At 44.3% G+C, this 23,315-nt stretch overlaps 1 protein-coding gene across 3 annotated transcripts in view; it reads left to right on the top strand.

Moving 5' to 3' along the window:
• Window positions 1-202: 202 nt before the first annotated feature.
• Window positions 203-23,315, top strand: part of MFSD10 (major facilitator superfamily domain containing 10) — a 28,101-nt gene continuing 4,988 nt past the window's right edge. The window contains exons 1-10 of one of the 3 annotated variants that reach the window (XM_082759746.1): window positions 203-1,521; window positions 7,142-7,331; window positions 8,970-9,066; window positions 11,408-11,511; window positions 12,469-12,627; window positions 14,389-14,577; window positions 18,790-18,898; window positions 19,884-19,995; window positions 21,307-21,415; window positions 23,127-23,217. In XM_082759746.1, the coding sequence (XP_082615872.1) occupies window positions 7,161-7,331; window positions 8,970-9,066; window positions 11,408-11,511; window positions 12,469-12,627; window positions 14,389-14,577; window positions 18,790-18,898; window positions 19,884-19,995; window positions 21,307-21,415; window positions 23,127-23,217 (1,141 nt within the window). In that variant the 5' untranslated portion in view covers window positions 203-1,521; window positions 7,142-7,160. Of the gene's footprint in view, window positions 1,522-4,884; window positions 5,003-6,990; window positions 7,011-7,141; window positions 7,332-8,969; window positions 9,067-11,407; window positions 11,512-12,468; window positions 12,628-14,388; window positions 14,578-18,789; window positions 18,899-19,883; window positions 19,996-21,306; window positions 21,416-23,126; window positions 23,218-23,315 lie in introns of those variants that run through there. The other 2 variants (XM_082759745.1, XM_082759744.1) reach the window with 2 other exon arrangements.

The raw sequence follows: 23,315 nt of genomic DNA on the forward strand, positions 1-23,315 counted from the left end.
TCTGAAATTCTGAATAATCTAGGTCAGTTCACTTTTTCAGCATAAACATAACAATCTGATTTAAGATGTCAGTCGCATCTTTAATTCTCTTCCACTTATTTTATCACATATGTCTAATTACTGAGAACTGCCCAGCACGACTGTGGTAAATATCTGCTCCTTGGGTAGAGCCAATAAATACTTCTAATGCTTTTTTTTTTTTTAAATAATACTATATTTGTGAGTAAACATTAAATAACTGATGTTGTTTTTTCAGTTCAAAGTGCTGGTCTAAACTAGGTTATGATTGAGGCATCTGTTGTTATACATTTGATAAACTCAGTGACATTTTTTATGCAATGAAGAAAATTACAATATTTTCTTGCAAAACTTACAAAAATGAAACCCCATTTCACAGTAATGTTCCAGTTTCAGTGTAAAGAACAAACTATGAAGAAAATCGTGGAATGAATGAAATAATTGGCCAAGGTTCTTTGCAAACAAACAAAACCAAAAATATCCTTCCATTTTCAAATACTCTTCTTAGACCTGATCTCCTATGTTTTGGCCCATGCATAACTCAGAAATGGCAACACTTACCCTACTGTTCATGAAGAAAGACACAAACACTGGCAGTAAATCTGATTTAACAGATAGGACTGGTTGTTTCAGACTGGCTTAAAACATCATGTTTATGGTGTTTTTTTTGTTTTTTGTTTTTTCAAATGAGACTTGGAAGGAGGACTAAAACTAGGATGGGAGGAGTTGAAACACTCCAGCTTTGCATTTAAACTAATGACAAAGCTCTCTTTGAAAGACAAGACTTGTCAAAGGTTTACCTATGGATGTTTCTTAAAAAGAAAAAGGCACTTTATTTGAAGAAAATAGCTTCCAGTGAATCCCAGTATAGCTGTAACAAGGTAATGTGAATATCGTCAGATTTTTTGGCTTACAAAACCAGTTGTATTAAGTGTTAAAACAGTCTGAATACTAAGTACCAGTGGGGGAGATAGTCATGTCACATAAAAGTAACATTTCTATGTTTGAAATCCATTCACTCTTCTGAAAACAAAATATATTTTCAGTTAGCCTTTCCAACATCAGTAAAGCTAAACTTCAAAGAGATCTCAGAAGATTAGTGTGCCTCCTGTTTTATTTCCATTTGGCACAGTATGGAGCTTTTCTTTCCTCCTTTGCAAAAAAATAATAAAAAAGTAGATTAACTTTATCTTTAAAAACAAAACTTCTTGGCTCAAGCCAAGAACTTAAGACTGAAACAATGAGAAAGGAACTAACTTCTTATTTCATACTATAAATCAGCATTTTCAGTCCGCAGTTTTAGTCCTAGTATATTTGTTCTTTGCACAAATAAACTGACAAAAAAGTATTACAGTTTATCTGACTCTTTTTCCAACAGTAAGTAGCTCCAGAGGATTTGCCCAGCAGGGTATTAGAATCACAGAGAGGCTGACAGCTGCATTTTGATCCCAGGGCGGTGATTTTTTGATACCACTTGCAGCTGCTTATTCCTCAGTAAGGGAGGTAAGAAAGAAAGAGAAGAGAGACACAGGATGGGATGATGGTGTCTGTGGAAGAAGACGTTTATTGGAACAATGAGCAGGATTATTTTAGGGGGCTGAGGAGAAAAGATAAAGGACAAGGAAACCTCAGCTGATAAATTTACATGACTGCTTTGGAATGCCAGATGTGTTTGAGATGCTGAATGAAAATCACAGCATGCACTTTTACAAATAACTGTCAATATTTACTCACAGTTTTATGATATATTAAAACCGATATTGATAGTGGTGCATAATGTGTAGTGTTTTACATGAATAGGAATGCAGGATCAGCTTGTCTGGCCTCTATACTGATCAGTAAGCTCTGATAGTTTACCATGGCTGGGCAGATGTGGTGCCATGGTACCATAGAAGGTGGTAAGAAGGTCTGGGCATTTGTACAACAAAGCCAAACTCTTTCTCATCAAGTTTCTTGAGCACAGTTGCATTCACCATTACATTCTTGTTGCAATGTTGCTCTTAAAGTGGGAATTGTCATTAGAGGCCCTTTGTGACACATCTGTTATGAATTATAAATCTGTTATTAATTAGCACCAAAAAAAAAAAGAAACTATTCTGTAACTACAATCAAGTTATGAGACACAAAAAAGAGGAAAATTACCATTCTGCCTTTAGTTCAGCTGACTGTTCAAGGTAATTTGTCTGTCAACATCAGCTGTCCCAGAGAACAGCTACCTTGAAACTGAATACTGTAAAGAACAGTGTGAGAATAAAAGCATTGAGTAAGAACCTGCATAAATTACCGTATTTACGACAGTATGAAAGGCTTCCTTATCGTCGGTTCGGTCTTTTTGTTGTCAGTTGAAAGTTATTGTGGTGTTTGATGTTCTCAGTCATGTCTTACAGAAGTTCTCTACCTTGCTATAACCGTATTCTGTGTAAGCCATCACTCTTTGCCATCAGCTTCTGCTGTATGGAGTTAGCGAGGCTGCACTAAGCTCAGCACGTATTGCTTACCGTGAAACAAAACCTGAGCTCCTACAGCTCTACCGGACAGAGGCTGATGTCTTTGGTAGTGCAGCCTGTTCAGCCATAGGAACTGCTGGGACTGCTTTCCTCTTTCTGGGCATTTGGGAAAAATAAAACCCACAACATAAAGCATTTGGCAGCTTAATCATAATAGTATTATTCATTGTCTGAGACTGTGAGGTGCTATTTACTTGCAGGGCCAAAATTCTCTTTGCGTGCTTGCATACAGGATTGTATGACATGGTTGAATGCAGTAATGCAGCTGGGCTCGGTGCTCAGAAAATGTTTAGGTTGGTAGGTTTAGTAACGGGAAAAGTTGTGGTTTTTTCATTTGTTTTGCTTTTGCTGTTTGAAATACATCTGAATTCAGGTGGTTCCTGCTTGGTTATATGCAATGGTTCAGAGCCAGAATAATATATCTAAATATATTTTTTAGGCATTAAATGATAATTCATACTTACCCCAGAGCACCTTAAAACAGAATCTTGAATCAGCAGTGATCCTTACAGAATCCTTAAATTTACAGAATATGTGCTATACATACTAAATTCCTTTCCTCACACCAAACTGAGTATATAAATACTCACATGCACAAGGCAATGGCAGCTCCCTATTTGACCTAATTAGCATGTTAATCCCGATGGTGCATTTAGATAAGCTCCTCCAAATCTAACCTGTTGGGGAATCCGTGACAGACACGTTGTTGAGTGTGAGGTTCTCATGCATGTGTTAATAAGTCCGCACCGCCATCCAGGCTATATTACTTGGAAGGGAACAAGAAGGCCTTTCAAAACCTGTACTAATTTGCTTTAAATCATTAAGTACTTAAAACTATGAAGCTGGATGCTTTCAGGCCACTTGTAACCATATACACACATTCTATTTAGGCAGGTTGGACACCAGACACAGTGTTAGACAGTAGTATTAATACCAAATTTGTTCATGTTCTCTGTTCAAAACCTTAATGTTTTAAAGGAGCAGTTTGTTTGAGGAACAGCTCTTTTCAAAAAGGAACTGAACTTTGCAGCTACTTTTTTCTGTTAGTCAGATACCAGAAAATTTGGGTTTATCAAAGCCACGACTAACTGCTGCTGTGCAACACGGCTGTGTAGCAACTAGTGAAATAACGTTCCTCTCTTCTTTGAATGAGTGTGTTCTTTTTAATATCTTCATTGATGATTTGGATGAGGGAATTGAGTGCACCCTCAGTATGTCTGGAGATGACACCAAGTTGAGGGGAAGTGGAGATCTGCTGGAGGGTAGCACGGCCCTGCAGAGGGACATGGACAGGGTGGGTTGTTGGGCAGAGGCCAGTGGGACAAGGTTTAACATGGCTAAGTCCCAAGTCCTGCACTTTGGCAACAACAACCCCATGCAGTGCTATGCCATGCAGCCAAACGTGAGCCAGCAGTGTGCCCAAGCGGTCAAGAAGGCCAATGGCATCCTGGCTTGTATCAGGAATAGTGTAGACAGCAGGACCAGGGAGGGGATCATCCCCCCATACTCAGCTCTGGTGAGGCCGCACCTCGAGTATTGTGTTCAGCTTTGGATCCCTCAGTACAAGAAGGACATCAGGGCCGTGGAATGTGTCCAGACAAGGGCTATGAAGCTGGTGAAGAGACTGGAACATGAGTCCTGTGAGGAGTGGCTGAGGAAACCGGGGTTGTTTAGTTTAAAGAAGACGAGGCTCAGCGGAGACGGTATTGCTCTCTGCATCTACCTGAAAGGAAGGTGTGGGGAGCTGGGGTCGGCTTCTTCTCACAGGTAACTAGTGACAGGACTAGAGGGAATGGCCTCGAGTTGTGCCAGGGGAGGTTTAGGTTGAGGAGACATTTTTGCTCAGAAAGAGTGGTCAGGCATTGGGACAGGTTGCCCAGGGAGGTGGTGGTGTCACTGTCCCTGGAGGTGTTTAAGGAAAGGATGGACTTACTTAGGGACATGGTTTAGTGGATGATAGTGGTGGTAGGGGGATGGTTGGAGCAGATCATCTTGGAGGTATTTTCCAACCTTGATGATTCTATGACTCTCACTAAAAGAAATATCTCTTTGAGACGCGAAATAACTGCTACAGCGTGTGGTACGAGATGCCCCTAAGTGCAGAACTCATCATATACTAGAGCTGGGGCTGTCTTTTATTACTCTGCGTCTCTCAAAGAGCCTCTCGAAGCGCTGCTCCTCGGCACCACTGCGGCCGGGCGATGCCGGCAGGCGGGCAGTCCCCTCGCCTCCCCTCAGCGCCGCGAGGGAGGGAGATGGCGGCGGCCCCGCGGGCTCGCCTCAGCGGGGCGGCGGGAGGCGGGCGGCCGGGGGCGGGCTCCCTCCTCGGCGGCACCCGCTGCGGGGCCTCGGGAGCGGCTCCATCCCCTGCCGGAAGAGGAAGGGAACCGGGGAGAGCCGGGGAGAGCCCGGCTGGAGCCGCAGCCCCGCAGCATCCCCAGGGGACGGCTCCGGGAGGGCTCCCCCCGTGAGGAGCGGTAGGTGGCCCGGCGCCGGGCGGGCCCCGCAGTGGTACGGGAGGGAAGGAGGAGGGCGGGGGGGGGGGTAGAGCCCGGAACGGCTTCGCCTCAGCGGGGTGCAGGTCCCAGGGGCTCCGCTGAGGAGAAGGAGGGGAGGGACGGCGGCTCCTCGCCCTCCGCCGCCGCGGCCCTGCCCGGCCGCCCCCCTCTCTCTCTCTCGCAGGCCCCTCTTTCCTCCCTGATCTGAGATTTGATTTGATTTTTTCGTTTCCTGGTTGAAAATCCGGCTCTTAACCCGGTTCAGGACTGCATTGAGGAGCCAGAGAAGCCTTCCCAAGGCTTAAGCGGGTGAAGCCAGACCCGGGCAATCTTAGAAGGAGGAAGCAGGGGTAAGGAAACACCAGAAGGATGAAGCTCGCCCTGCTGCCGGAGCCCACATCCCTGCTTGCAGGGCTGAGAGGCGCAGCGATGCCGGGCATCAGCACAGGGCCAGGGCAGGAACCAGCAGACACAGGCCTGGAGTCACTGAGAGGCAGAGCCGAGGGGTCAGGGACACTTCATGTCCAAAGGAACAACTTCCCCAAACCCCAAAACTTCTCCCCCGCCGCTTAAAACCTCGTCCCACAGGACTCAGATGCCATGGTGGAGGTGAAGCGTTTTGTTTTTGCTGACAGGGTGCCAGGGTCTATAAAGTGTTTCGTGGTTTCCTGCCTAACTAAAAAATACGGAGAGGTTTGAACAACAAAACCGGTGGAGCACAAAGGCAGAAACGTGTAGTGCTTTGGGATGTTGCATAAGGGAAACTGTGACCACATTGCCAGACCTGGAGCTAGCTGAAAGGTCACTGCTAGCAGCGAGAGGTTCAAGCCACACGCTAGCTGAAACAGCAGCGAGAGGGAGGTGTAAAGGATGTTGCCCTGCGTAAGTAATCCTGAAATAAAGTTTACCTTGGTACAAAAGCCAAATTGTGAGAGAAACAGGATAGAAACTTCCACGATGAACCCATCCCGTAATGCGTGGCCAGGTAGACCCAGGGCCAGAGACTTTTTGTCTAAACAAATAGCTGCTGTGGGCTCCTGATACTCTTATATCCTTTGGGTAAACAAAAAATGCTAAATATTTGTAGTGGGGAGGACATGCCATTTTAAATAAAAGGCTCCTCAGCATAACCAAACCCTTCTGTTCTCTGGCAGATTTAAAAGCATAATGCCAACAGCTTAATAAATGGGTTGCAGGTGGCCCCCTTCCATGGTTACCTCATCGTGTTTGAACTTTCATGCTGCTTCAGCACAAGTAAACTGAATCCACAAGTAGAGAAATGTCATGAAAATATTTATAGCTTGGCAAAACAAAGCAGTTTATAGCTTAGCATAACAAAGTGTTATGGTCTTCAGTTAGAGTGGTATGATTTTACATGCACAGTGCCTTGTATGCGTAATATGGTATGTCATACCTCATACAGAATTTATATTAAAAAAAATAGTTTTCAGTCCTGATTTATTAAAGTCAATTAATATTTTGGTATTGAATGACTTTCAGTTGGATGAAATTTGGTTTCCATTTTTACTCTTTTAGCGTAACAAGTGTTCAGGGATTTTTGCAGTGGAAAGGATTTCATTGTTTTATGGCTGAGAAAATGTTTTACAAACCTGAAGCTTGCAGATTCATGGTTTGTGTTTTGCTCCTTGTTTTTAATATCTGTTGAAATGGAAGTTTTGCAGAATGTCGACTGACTTCTGTATACGTTGAAAGTATAAATAATCTCCTAGTTACCTGAACGGGGATAATCAAAACGAGCGCCTTTTCTTATCTGTTTTACTGTAATACTGGATTGAACATTTTGGGAAAGTTTTCTTGCATGTTAACAAACTTTAAATGCTTCTTTGTTCTATGCTTTATTTGGGATACCCCTGTAATAGAGTTTGTAATCTGATTGCCCTCATTTCTGCTTTTTTATGAGAGCAAACTTGGTGTTGAGCTAAGAACCCAGAACAGAGAGTTGAGCCCTCTTCCCTTTGAAAATGAGGTAACTTAATAAAGCCACAGCTTACGTTTATTGCTGTGAGGTCTGCAGGAAGTGAGAAGAATCAGCAAGATATCCTTATGAAAGGCCTGCAAAATTCCTCCTGCTAACTGGCTATAAACGTCATTTTTTAGAATCAAAGCACTTGTGAGCATGGCTCTGAGAGAGGGAGAAACCAGCAGCAGCTCCGTCAACGACAAGCTGGAGCAGAACAGCAATCGTGTTATTGCAATCGTCTTCCTGGCACTGTTCATCGACTTGTTGGGATTTGCTCTCATCTTGCCGCTGTTCCCTTCCATCCTCGATTACTACAGCCGGACCCAGGTACGTCACAGAGGAGGCCAGCCTGCTGGAACTGCTAGCTATGAGATATTTAGTGGAGGGAGGAAGAAAACTCCCTTGTCTCAGGGCAACTTAATTAGTTGTAGGCAGAATAATAACATCTAGTCCATTTAAACTGTTTGAAGAGTGATTTTTTAATACTTTTTTTTTTTTTTTTGGTCAACTTGTATAAGATTCCTCCCTCTTGCTATCTCATTAAAGTGAGGGATTTGTTTTGGGGGAAAATTCAGTTATTTCCTAGGGGCTGTTCCTTGTACTTACCTTCTGCTGGCCCTGTCTCTTCCTTTTCATTTGATCATTTGTTGCAGTCGCCTTCATCTCCAAAAGATGCTTTCATGTATCATGCGTGTGTTGCTTTGTGAAGAGGAGGTTTAGTTCTGAAACTGGGATACAGGAGATCTGGCTGAAGTAAAATATGCATTTGTATCTAGCTGATAACTTGGAGTCCCCCAGTCTTGATAAACAAAGACACTGATGCCTAAATGCATTTTGTGCTCTAAATGGAAATTGTGTGCAAAATCTCTCCCTTATCATCTGGCTGCTGAGGGCAGTGGTACCAGCAAAAAATCCCTAAGGCGGTTTTTATAATTCATTCACCAGAGATAGCTAAGGGTTGGGTTTGTTGGACAGGCTGCAGGGGTGAGTTGACAAGGATCTCCTGAAGTTCAGCAAGGAGAGGTGCAAAGTCCTGCACCTGGGGAGGAACAACCCCAGGAACCAGCATGTGCTGGGGCCACTGGGAACAAAGTGGAGCACAGGAGCTTCCCTCTGCCCCTCAGGAAGCCCTTCTGTGCTGTGCAGGTGATGGAGCCCTGGCACAGGCTGCACAGAGAGGTTGTGGGGTCTCCCTCCTTGGAAATCCTGTCTGCTCCCACCCCCAGCACCAGGTTCACCAGGTTTCAACTTCATTCTTAGCAGGGAGGTGGCTGCTGCTCTGGGAACTTGGGGCAGAAGATCACGGTGGTTCCCAGCCGTGCAGCTGCTCCCAGTTGCCATTCTCAGGTGTTACCAGACAAGAAGAAGTTGTCAGGGGAGAATTATTTTTTCAGCCCAGACCTCTAAGTCAGAACCCTTTTCCAGCCCGCCTCCAACTGCAGCTGTAGGTTTTGTGTTTTCTCCTACCGTGTCTCCAACCCTAACCATGGACTCTGACCTCCGGAATATTTTACTTCCAACGTATTTCCTATCATCAGGATTTTCACCCTATTTTTTAGGGCCCCCTTCTTTTCAAGTCCCCCTCCTTTTCTCTGGAGCTATTCTTTTTCTTACCACTTCTTCTTTTCTGGACCTACAGACCCCTGGCTTTCCCAGCCTAAATTATCTATACACAGAGGGATAGAGTGTCTCCCCGGTTGCTTTATTAATTGAAGGATACGGGACATGCCGCTGTTGTTTAGTCTTGGTTTTAGCAAGTAGCATGCCTGATAGTTTTAGGAAGTTGTAGTCCAGACATCCACCCACCCAAACACATACGCTCATTTACCTGTTGCTGTTAGCATTCATAATTTAAGCTATTTTTAGCCTTACCAGTCAACCACGAAATACTGGGGGGAAATGTCTTTGAAAATAAAGCAGAGCATCTTTCCTCCTGCTTCTATTTCCCATCCCTCTGTTTTGCAGGATGGACTCTACTTGTCGTTGCAACGTGGCGTGGACTGGTTTGCGGAGATGGTCGGGATGCCTCCCGGGCGTAAATACAACAGTGTCTTGTTTGGAGGTATGGAATTTAAACAGCTGAAACAAAACCTGCCTTGCTTTCGAGTCATTTGCAATGTTGTGAGGAATGATGAGGAGATTGACAAAAAATAAAAAACATACAGAGAGCATAAGAGGTTTTCTACTCTCCATTCTCTGAGGTTTTCAGCCTCTGACCAGACGAAACCCTGAATGTTTTCTGGTCTGACCTCAGAGTTGACCCTGTGAGCAGGAGGTTGGAGTAGGTGCCTTCCAGGGGTCCATTTTAACCTGAATTATCCTAATTTGTGCTTCAGAAATGCAGGCCTGCTGCTCCTTGTTGTCAGACTGCCAGCTGAGGGTCAGGAGCCTGCTGTGCTCTTCCCTGCCCAGTCCCAAAAATTCTTTTCCCCTTACAATTGATCTGCACGTGACTGGAGACCAGTCAGTAGGTAACACTGGAATTAGGAGCTCCTGAGTTCAATTCCCACCTCCCCCTGGGCAGCTAGAGTGCAGCACTGCCTCTAAATCTCATTAGTCATATTAAATGCAGTAGGGCTGCTGACTTGTAGGGTCAAGAAGCATTTGCTGGCACTAGAACACCCTGGTGTGGGTGAGCTCCTGTAGGAGCAGTGCCGGAAATCCAGTGCTCGTTTTCAGTCAGATTACTGGCTTTGAATGGTAGGAAATAGTTTTTTTTAAACCCTTTTGCACTTTTTTAATCCCTTAAATCACTTTGTCTCCTCTGAGACCTGGCTCTAAGGCTCCTCCTTGCTCCTCACAGCCTCAGACTTTGTTCAAACAAGGGGCAGGGAGCTCCCAGTCGTGTCCAACTCGTTGCCTTTCCTTTTTCTTGCTGTGTCCTGGAAGCACTGTATCGCTTGGTTTGGCTCAGTTGTTTTCAAGGGGAAGGAGAAATCTCCCTGCTCCTTCCGGAGGGACCCACCTGACCTTTTGCTCTTCAAAGAAAGTATAACGTGTAACTGGGAACATGCAAATAAACTGGCTTGGGAAAGAAGCTGGTGTCCCTTGCTGCTTTCTCTCTTGGAGAAAAGTGTTTAGGAGCAGTACAGAGCAATGATGGGATGGTCACTAATTACCTGACATCCACAGGCAGCGAGGATGTAGACGAGGTGGCTGCATTGACTTGGCATCTGCCACATTTAACTCCATCTCTTCTGCTGGCTTTGATGACAGCTCCTCTTAGTGATCCACCTAATTTTCTATACCAGCAGAACACTTTTTCTTTTATCTAGGTTAGCTTTCTGCCAGGTTGAGTGGAGCTAAGTCATTGGAGAGCTGTCCAAGACTGCAGGAGCCTGGGAGGATGGACAAACCAACTTACTTGTAGTCAACTGCTGTCACAGCCCATCTTTGCTGGTTGCACCTTAAATGGTTATAGTGGAAAGGTTCATTACACTTGTAATGTTAAACAGAGGCCAATGCAGGATATTTTCTGCTGTCCTTCATCGTTGCTCAGACTGCCACCTGTGCAGGGCAGAAACTGCCCTGAGGACACCAATGTTTAACTGGACCAGCTTTTGGGGGCTTTTGAGCTATCATAAGGAACTTTTGCCCATAAGGTGTTTGGCATCAATATTCTGCCTCCCTTAAAGTCGTTGGGAGCAGTACTTGTGGTCTCTCTCTCCTCAGCCTTTTTTAGCTTTGATAACTGAATGATCTGAGACGTATAACCCAGTTTTTCCTTTGGAGCAAAAACTGTGACAGCAAGACATTTTTCTGCCTGCTTGTTGAGAGTGTAGTGCAAATTAATGAGCGTGTGAAGCTGGAGATGGCAAGAGAAAAGAGGAATTAAACATCACAGAAGCTGGAGGCAGATTTCAAAAGACTCTTGGAGCCTGTTGGAATCACTCCTACCTCTTAGCGCGCCTCACTAACAGCAGTGCTTGTGTCCTTCTTTCCATGATAAGAAGGAAAGAAAAGCTAATTATATTTGACAGAATCAGGTTCGAACAATCAAAAAATTCTTAAAAGAACTGTGACTGTTCGAGGCTGTATTACCTCTGCTTTAGGAACAGAAAACATTTGCAGATTCTCCAGTGTTTCCCAAACTGACTCCATGCCATTATAACCAGCGAGTTTCAAACAGCTTCTCACCAGTGAAGTAACCAGCAACCCATCCACCTTATCCCTTTTGCTTAGGCCTGTCTGTGCCATTGCCTCCTCGGTCAATTAACCATGGAAGATCATTGTTCTGAGGGTGGCTTGGTTTCAGGGACATGCTGTTCTTTATCACTGTTATTTTACATTTGTGCGTTTTTAACAGACCAAACAGAGTGGTAGGTCTGGAACAGGTTGGCTTTGTATTTAAGATGAAAGCAGCAAATGTAATGATATCTCCGTATGTTTTGTGTTTTTTTCAGGTCTGATTGGCTCAATGTTTTCCATCCTGCAGTTTTTCTCCTCTCCCCTCACCGGTGCTGTGTCAGACTGCTGGGGCAGAAGGCCTGTCATCTTGCTGACAGTGGTATGTCTTGTGCTGCGTTCAGTCACGTCACCTCACTGCACAGTTAAAGGCCTTGTGCTTGGCACAAAGGGTTGGGAAATGGGTGTTCCAGGTCTGATGGTTGTGGCCTTCTTCTTGCCAAGTCACTGGGCTACACTTCCAAAATCGAGTGCTCAAGCTGAGGTTCCATAACTGTACATGGAAGGCACCAAACTGCCTGTCTGGGATTTTCCAAAGTCTCTCACCCCTGTGTATCAGAGTCTGACTTCAGATGCACAGTTCACAAATGACGGATTTAATCCCTCTGAATTTTAGTTCCCCAAGTGCCTGATGATTGCTGATTGCTTCATGACCTATTTCACAGAGCCTGGCATTTGTTGGTTAGACGTTGCTATGTAGCAGTGAAAGAAAGGTGGATTTATTATAAAAATGAACTTTCCCCAAGAAGTTTTCTCTGTTGCTAGTCAGAGTTTGGGGTTCTAATTACAGAAGCAGTGGAAGTATGGTGGAACTTGGCAGTGAATGATGTACAAAGCCTGCTATTCTGTTGGGCTGTGGAAAGTGAACTAAATATATGTGTACTTATGATTGATTATGGAATTAAAGGACTAGAAGTGTGAATTCTTATTTTGAACTCAAAATTCTGTTGGAAACAAATGGAGCAGGATGTAAAAAAATGGTTTAGTGTCCAGGGCTGATTTATCTCCCTTTGAGCTTTTCTTACGCTTTTTATTTTATTAGTAGTCTCACTACTTCATTTATAGGAAATTCTTATGGATTTGGTTCTACTTTTTTTTTTTAATTATTTCACTGTTCAGGACATAGCACAGTATCAGTATATTCAGGCATTTCTGTTGCATAGTTTTTGGAGCAGCTGTTGAAGAATGGAAAAAGAAAATCAAATGTTTAGCAGCGAAATGAGCAGAAATAAGAAAAACTTTCCTGCCCCTTATAAAGAACCCTTTCTTTCTTCTGCAGATGGGTTTGATGGCATCGTACGCACTGTGGGCTGCCTCTAGGTCCTTCGGCGTTTTTCTCCTCTCCAGGATCATAGGTGGAATCAGCAAAGGGAACGTCAGCCTCTCCACAGCTGTAATTGCTGACTTGCACTCTCCAAAAGCACGGAGCAAGGGCATGGTGAGTTATACCTGTGGGGCAGATGTTTGGGTTTATTGGCTAACTTTTAATTGATTTCAGGTGCTCTGAGTATATTCCTTAGCAGCGTGTTCATTGATCAAAAACACGACCTTCCATACTGCCTTGCTTTTGAGAATGTGCCAGATGGCTTTGCTGGTAAGCTCTCACGCTACTTGTCGGTGGCTTTCACCTCCAAGTGAAATGCAGATGTCCTAGAGGTTGAAAAGCTACCTGCCTAAGTGGTAAAACCGTCCCTCCTGCTGCTAACTTTAATCCTGCTTATACTAGCTGAGGAACTGAAAGGTCTTTTATCTCAGAATGGCCCAGTTTTGGTAACTGGAGCTCGCTTATAGGACAACCCGCTTTTCTCACCTTTCCAAGCCGTGGCACCGCAGCAGCAGTGCCCAGCATGGCCCTGCCTGCCTTGGATGATGCAGTGCCTTCAGGACCTGAGCTCAGCAGGTGATGGATGTGGCTTTGGCTGACTGAGCAGCAAGTGGGCTGAACAGCTGCCCTTGCCTCTTCCAAAAGGCAGCGGACCAGATGGAAACACCCTGCAGGCTGAGCTTTGCCTGTGGATTGCCAGTTAGATCTTTTATCTTAAAAAAGCCTCGGGGGCCCAAACTTCTATTAGCAGCGTTATAAACCATCATGTGGGGCAGCTGCGTCTTGGGAGGGGATTTCACAGTGATAGCTAATGAATTTTCCAAACAATTTATTACAATCCTGGTGAGAGAAAATATATATCTGGAGGAGGATAGCCATACAGCACTAGGAAATAAAATGGGTCACAGCTTATTTTTAGGGCTTGAGAGCAAGTCGCTTGGGCTCACATCCACACGGTTTAACTCCCTCATCTTTTCTGAAGCAGAGTGGGCATGTTCATTCTGCTTTCTGGGAAGAGTCCTCACTGATGCTGTTCCCAAAGTGTGCTGGGCATTATCTGAGGGAATGCTGCTTGGGCAGGCTGAAACAGGGCTGGAGGTAGGGGTGAGTCAGCACACCTGCGTGTGCCCAGGCCTCTTAGTTTAGTACAGGTAAAGGCAAATAGACTGAAAAGCAGGAGGATTGTGTTCTGGGATGGCATGGTTTGGGGTCCTGCCTCTGTGTGTATGTCTTTGAATGTTTCTTAATGAAAATGAGCCAAATCTGCATTGTTGTGTTGTTAAGCAACCGAACTGAGACAAACTATTCAAATCCATGTTCTCTCTGTTAAACTCCCATCTCCTCTGTGCAGGTTCTACCTCTTTTCCTGTGTGCTGGTTTCACAGCAAGTTAATAAATCCTCTTTAGTAGCTATACTAGATTCAGGTTGTTCTGGGAAGCCTCTCAGCCTGTTTGCTCTATCAGAAATATAATCCTTAATACTGAAATTACCAAAGCAATTCAGAAGCTGTAGACATCACGCTACAAAAGTTTATTCTATGGCTGCTGGATCTGCTGGCTGAACAATCCCTGAGGTGAGAGTTGTTGTTCCCCTTCTCAACTTCCTTTCACTCATCATCATACAAGGAATGGTGTCCCTCAGATACCCTTTCACCACGTTGCAGTTTGTCACTGCTGCTTTGCTGGCTAGGCAGAAAATGAAATGGGATATTTGGAAATAACAGGTTCTTCACACTCAGTGCTCTTTGGTTACATTCTGTGTGTGTCTGCATTTCTTTAAGGCACATGCCAGAGAATCCAAACTGGTTTAAACTGAGCTACCTGAACAAACTGGTGTCTAAAACTACGTGTCGATGTGCATTTGTGTCGTTGCAGGCAATGATTGGTGTTGCCTTCTCCCTTGGTTTTACCCTGGGTCCCATGATTGGAGCTTACCTAGCCATGGAGCCAGAGAAAGGAGAAGTCTTCTATCGTCATTCGGCATTGTTAGCACTCACATTTGCTGTGGCTGATTTAATTTTCATCTTCTTCCTGCTTCCGGAGACGCTTCCCAAAGAAAAACGGGTAAATGAGCTCTCAATTCGAAGGTCTGGCTTCCTTGCAAGAACAGGATTTGACAGCTGTTGAAATACTGGAAGTATTGAAGAAGGGGCTGAGCCAGTATCTCATGAATTTAGCTCATTCTTGGGATCAGGTTTTCATGCTATTCAGGCTGATATCAAGGTGGTTGTATGATGGCCCCACCTCCTAGCCCAGCATAACGTGAGACCTGTTTATAGGTGGCATGCTGATGAATTGCTGCCTTTGGTGTTGTGTGAAATTTCCAAAAACTAATGGCAACCTTGGAGGGAGAGGGTGAATTTTCAGTTATTTCCAGTTACCCAGTATACATCAGGTTATTTTTTTAACTGTTATTTTGTCTGTGCTTGATTATTTTGAACACTGAAGTAGCAATGACTCTTAGATCTGTGAAAGACAGCACAGCTCAGAGAGAAAATGTCTACATGTGCTAAAACCCAGTAACTGCTAGAATCTGTGGGGTAGAACGTGTACTAGCATCATGATTTAATACTGTGTGATCAGACATTGTTCGAGATATTTCTATCTGATAACAAGTCTCTTGGAAGACTGGTGGTGTGGGAGAGCCTGAATTCAGTCCTAGGTATCTGGAGGAAACATTCAATTTCAGGTTTTCAGCTGGATTGGATCTTTCTTGTCGTCCCTTGCCTCTAAGCAGCTCTCAGACGTTGAATCATGCTTGGTCTCTGGACAGCCAAACCTAGCTGACACGGAGAAATGCTGTTCAGGAAACTTGTCTGCGCCGCTCCTGCCCGGGCAAAGCTTCAGACCTTCCTTGAGTGTTTCCCAGCAGGGTGTGTCAGATGTGGAATTGGTTGCTTGTGTGTATTCCCAAACACTATAGCTTTATTATTATTTTTTTACAGCTCTGGTATGTCTCATCTGTTCCTCTTTCCTATTTGGCTGCTTCTAAGCATTCCTGATAAAATCCTGTCCCTGGTTAGAGCTGCACTCTGGGGTGACGGCAACGTGTTTATGGAAGGAAGTGCTGCAGGGTGAATCTGTGTTCTGAAAACAATTCCACCTTCGCTGTGGAGGGATAAATGGCTTCGGGGCCTTCCTGTACAGTCCCTGACCAGTACCCTCCCCCTCTCATTATCCTCTTGGGAGTTCTGATAAGCTAATCTGTGCTCGTCATCGTGACTGAACTGTGATAAGAAACTGGGTGCTCTCTCCCTGCTCTGGGGGACTCTGCCTCCCTGCAGCAGTAGGTGTTGCATGAGGCAGATTTATAGGTGCCTCTCGAGGTCATGTTAAGCACACAAGTTGTTTAATTGCTGATGAGATGGTGATTTTTCCAGCTTTGGAGCTTATGATTGGGATCAGCATCAGTGCGCTTGTGCCGTTTCCTTCCAGCTGCCTTTGGGTAGTGGACCCGTGCAGTTCGTGTGGTCGAGGGTATTTGCAACTGTTCTTGTTAGGCTGCTTTGCTTGGTTTTGGGGTAATCCCTCCAACTTGGAGTGGAAGAGGAGCAGTTTCCCTGGCCGCCTGATAACTGGGTAAGGGCAGGTGTGCTGGCAGCCTCTCTGGCTCCTGGCTGGGCTGAGCTGGAGCAGGGGCTGCTGCACTATCGTGGTGGAAAGTGTTGGAAGGACGTAACTGTGAGAAGGGGAAATGGGAATGATAACTGGTAGGAAGGTGTGTCAGCGGGATCAGACATCTGGTTCTTTGAAATATGCTGTGTTCTCATGATATTCCTGTTTCTCTATCTGTCTTCCTTTTCTCTGGAGAGCCATAGAATATCCCGAGTTGGAAGGGACCCACAGGGATCACTGAGTCCAAGAGACTCAAGAGAAGAGCAACTATTTCATTCGTTTATGTTGGAATTGACTTGTAGAAAAGAGAAGGTGAAGGAGGTCAGGGGGAGCAAGGATGAGTTTTCATCCAAAGATAACAGAGTTTTTGCTACCATTTTTCCCCTTTTTCAACTCTTCCCTGCGTTTTTCAGGTGAAGAGTGACGGAAACGTTTTACCTTTCACCTGTCAGAGACACTGGTCTTATGTGAGTTGCCCAAACAGCTCCTGTTGTGACCTGCTTGGTAGCAGGGAGGAATAAAAGTGTGTCTAGAAGAGTCTGTCCCCTTTAAGAGCTTTTGAGTTAATTTTTAGCTGAGCTTGCTATGATCAAGGCTGACTTGCTGAAGGAAGGGTCTTACAACTTCATTCTCTGGTGTCTGATTTGAGTGCTGGTGCTGGAGCTTGAAAGGCCCAGGCTGCATTCCTGGTTTGGACAGACTCTGGGACTTCAAGGCTTGTTACTTAGTGTCTCTGAATTAGAGGAAAACAGGAAACAGACACTGTGAGAAATGTCTGATGTTCGAGGTGCTTTGGGTGATTATGAAGTGAAATGGAGCAATTTTTTAAAAATAAGTCATAAATGTGAAGATTAAACACAAAGCATTGTAGATTTTGAACCTGAAGAGGATCGGAACTCCACATAGCTGGTGACATTCCCTGAAATGGGCAGTGTGTGCTTGCTGCTTGGGGGTGGTGAAATGCTTTCATCAGGTCTAATACATTTTTTTCATCAATCAGTGGGTGAAGTCATTTCTAGATCATTGCTTCTAGGGCAAAGGCAGGAGAAGATTAAAAGAAATATATATATTTACATATAAATAAAATCAACCTTGTAAATATATATATTTCTATATAAATAAAATCAGCCTTATAGTACAAAAGCAGCTTGGCACCCTGTCTGACATGAATAATAACTCAAAACAGCTACAAACTGCAGATTTTTTATTACTGGCAGACATTCTTGAAGAGAGTTGCTTGTTACCAGTTTCTGTGTGCTGCACTGCAAACACCATCATGCCAATAAATGCAGGAACTGAGGACTGCTATGAGCCAGCTTCAGGAAATCCTCTTACAGACCTCATAAAAGCACGAGGAAACTTCTTCTTGGGAGTGTCTTTTTACCCTCTGTAATACATGCAGTGGAAGGGGAAACAGCCCAGTTTGTTTTACGTGGATCAGCAGCCTTACGGCTATGTAAAACAGCCTGGTATATTGATCTGACTGATGGTGGGAGACCAACGGACTCCAGAGCTGGGCTGTTGGATGCTCAGAAGACTGTCAAAACAAGCCAGGCGGTGTTAGTACCATTTTAAAGGGTGATTTGTTTACACACTTTTTTAAACCCAGTCCATACGTATCCTCAAGGCACATGCTGAAGTTCTGCTGGTAATTTACCCTTTAATCTCAGCATCAAAGGGGGCAGCAGCTTCCTCCTTCCCCAGCTGGGATGAAGAGGAAGCTCATCAGATGAAGCCTGTGCAGTGTTTTGAGGGGATTAAATGCTAAATGTGATTACTTAGGATTCTTGAGTCCCTCTTATATCTTCCTGTGACTGTCCTGCAAAGTGGCAGCCTAAATTCTCCTACTTTGAAAGGAAATGTTTCCTTAAGAATTTACACAGTGTGTATGTATATTTATATATTTGCTTTTCATATTTTAGAAGAAGAATAATAAAGTTTAAAACATTTTCCGTACATCTGTAGGGAATTAAAGCATCTCCTAAGCTCCTGGTGATGAAGAGCAGGGATGGTGTCACTAGATGCATAATTAGGTTGAGATGTGTGGAGTAGGAGGACCAGAAGTGCTACAAAATAAATTTTCCCCTTAAAAAAGCCACACAACGTGGGCGTGTAGAATCTCTAGAAATCTCTCTAAGGAATCTCTCTAGAAATGGTATTTTCTGTTGCTTCCCCAGGAGGTGTCACTGGCTGGCTAAAAGAACCAGCAGTACCACTCCAGGCTGTCACCTGCTGTGCTGCTGCACCTACTGCTCTCAGCCCTGTAGCTCACACAAATCCCCGGCTTTCCACGAGGCTGCAGGCAGCTGTGCCATTATTTACCCAGTAAATGTTCATTGACAGGCAGGGTGATGCAAAAAGGGAGCCAAACCGAGCCACCTTCAGTCTGTGCAGAACGAGCTGCTTCTGCCTTTTAAGCAACCCAGGAAGGAGTCTGTTTTCAGTGAAAACTGCTATCAGTGCTCTACCTTCTAGTTACAGTGTTGGAACTAATTCAGGAGGTCTGGGATGTTATCGGGGGTTGCTCAGACCCCAAAGCCAGTTGTCTTGTTTCATCTCAGGTAATGTTTGTAGGTATTGAAGCACTTCTGACTGTTGCTGTCATTTTCCTGCAGTAGTAATTACATCAGTTTTTTAAAATAAACCTCTTTCTGTCATCAGGTCTCCTCTGTGACATCTGGATTTCAGGCAGCCGTTGACTTGCTCAGTCCTCTGGCTTTATTTCAGTTCTCTGCAGTCACCCGAGGAAAGGAATCCCCTTCAGAGAAGAGTAAGTGTTAACTTGCTTTCTGTATTACATTATGTATCTTCTTGTATCTGGGGATGGTTTCTAAGTGCAGACTTTAGTCACACCCATTTGGAAGCAGTACTCTAACTCTTTAAAATCCACCCTATTAATTTATGAACTTATGCTGACCCTCGTATTCCCAGAAAAAGAGGTTTTAGATTAGTCTTTTGAGGATTTCTGACTTGCTACTCGCTCATTCTTCAGGCACTGGCTGCAGTTTGGGTAGGCTGCAGGAAGTGAAGTGATTTAAAAACACAGCTTGAGGCATAAGTAAGGGACATGTTAATATGCGGATCCAAGCTGCAGAACAAGAAATTTTAGACTGGGCTTTTATTTCTTGTTTCAGGATTTGGAGATGTAGGGTTTGAGCACTTCACTACATTAAATTATTTAAGGCATAGAAAATAAATCAACATTTGCCGGGTCCACCAACTAATCATCCATGCTGTTGCATCAGGAAAGGAGCCCCCTTAGAAGAAAACACGTTAAACACTGCATTCACAGAAAAACAAGTAAGACTATCTATCAAAGACCACAGATGGCTTAGAAGGGATGCTGTGCTTTAGCCAGTGTAGTCCTGAAAGAACCATTCCAAGGTATTAAACTGAATACAGGAGCTGATTAAAAATAAGGAAATCAGAGGGTACGAATATGAGGGACAGGGACTGGACTGGATGAGGGAGAGCAGAGACGCAGGGAGAGATCAGTCTTCTGGGCTCTTCTCTCACCAGAGGGAAGGTAATGAGCAGAATCCATTTCATGGCATGTCTTGTATGGGTATTTAAAATGAGCATCTGAGGAAAGACCTTTTCCCTGTACAGTTATTTTATGTCCACTACAACTATTGCTATCATGTAACTGTTGCTGTTATATTTTAAAGCAGTGCTTGAAAACCACCACCATATTTCTCTCTTCCCCCACTCCCCTCACCTCCCTGTTTGTTTTTTGTGGTGTTTTGTTCGTTTAGATCTTCAGAATCTGAAAATGCTGGGCGTGGTGTATTTCCTGTACCTCTTCCTGTTTTCTGGTTTGGAGTATACACTGAGTTTTCTTACTCACCAGAGATTCCAGTTCAGCAGGTACAGTGCGCTTAAAAGACACGTCATGTATTTCATCTAGGCTGTTTTCCAAAAGCTTAATTTAAGGTCTTTTATTTTCAAGAAAGAGGCTTGAAGACTATTACTAACATCAGTTGGTAAGAGTCAAAAAAAAAAAACAGCCATCGCATTCATTTATGATTGGGCTTTGTGGGAAGAATTTAAGAAAACATAGGCACACCGCTTATCACCCTGGGAGATACTCATTGAATGCACCCCTTCTAAGACCTAAAGAAAATCAATACACAAGATTAAACTAAAGCTTCTGAAATATCTGTAGCTGGGCTAGTTGTATTGATTGACTAGCATAAAATCTTTTCTCTTCTTCCCCAGAAGAGTTTTACACTATCAGGACAAATCTCGAGGCTCAAAAAAAATAAAAATAAAAAGAATGATTGAGGGATAGCCATGTGATGGCACTGCGTACGATGTACAGTCATTACATCTGAGAGTTTGACTTCCTCTAGTCAACCACTAGAGCAGAGAGAACAGAATCCACTAAAAGAAGCTCAGCTTGAAATACTTTTCCTGCCAGCTCATAGGAAGATTCCCAGCCAGGAACATGATCTTGTAGCTCGATTCCGTATGTGTGTCCTTTCCTTTCAGTGACTCTCAGGATTTTGTCTCATCTCTGCATTTCTGTCTTTCATTACAGTTTGTGGCTTAACTAATGTGTGTGCAACAAGGAAAGGTCTTCTAGTGCAGTAAGGCTGCTTCGGCAAGGTCCTTTCAGGATAGCCACACAGTGAGATACTCAACTTTATGCCGACAGTACAGGCTGTGTGACAAACATGCTTGTTACAGAGGTGAGAACTTCTAGCTGAGAACATCCACATAGTCCAGCAGATAAGAGAGGAGAAAGGGACACTTGAAGAAATATTTCAGGGTGGAAGGAGAGTGCAAGCTTCCCAGTGCAGGGCCTCACCACCGTGCCTGTGCCCATTCCTCAGAAACCAACAGCTCCTGCACGTAGGGCAGAGATTTGCCATGGCACGAGGTAACGTGTGGGCTCTTCGTGGGCCACCCTAGTAACAACTCAGCTACATCGCAGCAGTCTAGAGACCTCTGCAGTATTTGCCAGCAGCTGTCCTGTCTCTAAGTAATGGGTTCATCTTCTTTCTGTTTGCCTGTCGTGGAAATTAATGTCTGCGTATTAAGAGCTTGTGCTGCTCGTGTGAGCATCTAAAGGCATTCTCTGTCTTGCTCAGGAAAGGGTCTACACTGGACCTGTGCATCTGATGGTGGAATGCTCTGTGCATGACTTTGTAACCTGTGTTTCTGCCTCCCTTACAGCATGCAGCAGGGCAAGATGTTTTTCTTTATTGGAATAACAATGGCTGTGATCCAGGGAGGTTATGCTCGCCGAATCAAGCCAGGAAATGAAATCAAAGCTGTAAAAAGGGTAAAATATATATATATATATATTTTTTTTTTATTTCCCCCCATAAATCTGATACATTAATCTTCAGTCTAAAGAGCAACGAACAGTGGTTGGAGGCTATAGCTGTACTTGTCGGATCAAAAGAAAATTCTGTCTGTCTCATTTCAGTGGTGGGCAGGGGGAAACAGAAATCTTCCTCTAGTCTACAACGTTGTGGTCTTCCATATTACAACAGCATGTACCAATACACAGGCAGAAGTTTCTCTGACAGAAGCGTGCATCTGTTTGCAGTGTTTGCCTCTTTCATCTTAGAGATGGTGATACTGCACTGAGATGACAGGGAACAGCTCATGCAGCTTATACTAAGGCTGTGGGACAAGTAGATGTGTTTTGTCACTTGCGTTTGTGTGTGGAGCTAAGGACAGCAGGTTTCCAGCGTTTCTGAACTTCTATTGCTGCTTGGTAACGTCTGCTTGGACAGCTAAAGCCTCCATCCATTTATTATGCATTACTCTGAGGCCAGTGTGATTTCAACAGTGGCAAATCGCACTGCAGCCCGGTGAACTGACTTGGTTTTTCTCAAAAGTTATTTCTGCTAGGGAAATCATCCCCACCCTGCTCCCGGGCAGGCAAAAGCTAACGATGTGTTTGTTGTGTCACAGGGGAAGCATTTCCCTAAGAAAACTCACGCTGCTGCACTGGTGCTGCTCTGTCCTCTGCACCAACTTCCTCCACGTTCTCTGCACTGCAGTTTATGCAAACTGTGGCTCACCCTGCAAATTTCTGTATTTTTTACTCTTTCCTGCACAGGGAAGTGTAGTTACTGTGAAATACTCAGTTAGTTTAACTGGCCAGTTGCTTCTTGTAAACACCCTCGTGCTCCCTGCTGAAACCTGCAGGCCCCTGGGCACGCTTTCTGCAGATGCATGTGGCTTGGGTGGCTTTTGTGGGAATTCCTCCTTTGGCTGCGGTGATTCTGGTGCTTTGTTTATGGATCTGGATCGTATGGCAAATGTGGCTTCTCTTAGCACAGCGGTTACGGTGTCTCATTAATCACTGAGTTTTCAAAATGAGGCATTTTGTGGGAGTGGAATTAAAACCCTGCAGCAGGTCTTAACTGATCAGTTTTCACAGAAAAAAAAATGTGTATGAGGGAGAGATCACAGGGGAGCTGAAATCCAGGCCCTTTGAATAGAGGAATAACCTTTTCTTTTTCTTTTTTCCTAGTGAATTCCCCCATTTTTTGTTCTTGGCTCCAAAAACTCCAGAGGGTTTGACACAACCCTTAGAATCAGCCAGTGCTGCTGCAAAAAAAAACTAAAGGAGCTGTAGCACACAGGCTTTTTGATCTTGTGCTAGCTCACAGGATTAAGAGATGAAACCAAATTTCTGGACAGTTCAGCACAGAATGAGGCAGAAAAGAAAGCAGATCATGTGAGAGAACTGCGAAAACATTGTTTTCCTCAACTGGGAGATGAGCTGTGAGGCTACAGCCTGTGTTATAGGTGACTCCAGTGCGTATGTGGTCTGCAGTCATGTGGCACGGAGAGAACAGAGAAGTGAATTGTGTTTATGCATGGCCATCCAGATGAGTTTGCAATGTCTGCTTGGGAGGGAAGGACGCGCTGGTTTAAGTGTAATTCTGTCGGGGAAAAGACCTGGCAGGACACCTGGAGTGAGGCTTTAACAAGCACGGCTTAAATGTAACTGTGTGACTCATTCATTTTTGCAGGCTATTATGCTGCTGATTCCAGCGTTCCTGTTAATTGGATGGGCTGCAAATGTGACCCTGCTGAGCGTTGGACTGCTGCTGTACTCCTTTGGTGAGCCAAACTGCCCTGAATTCTATGCACACGTAATTTTTCTTTGCGTATTTATTCATTAATTAAGAAAGACACACTTCTGTTTCAAGGTGTTAGCA

The sequence above is a fragment of the Aythya marila genome, assembly GCF_965140915.1.
Source record: "Aythya marila genome assembly, chromosome: 4".
Lineage (NCBI taxonomy): Eukaryota > Metazoa > Chordata > Aves > Anseriformes > Anatidae > Aythya > Aythya marila.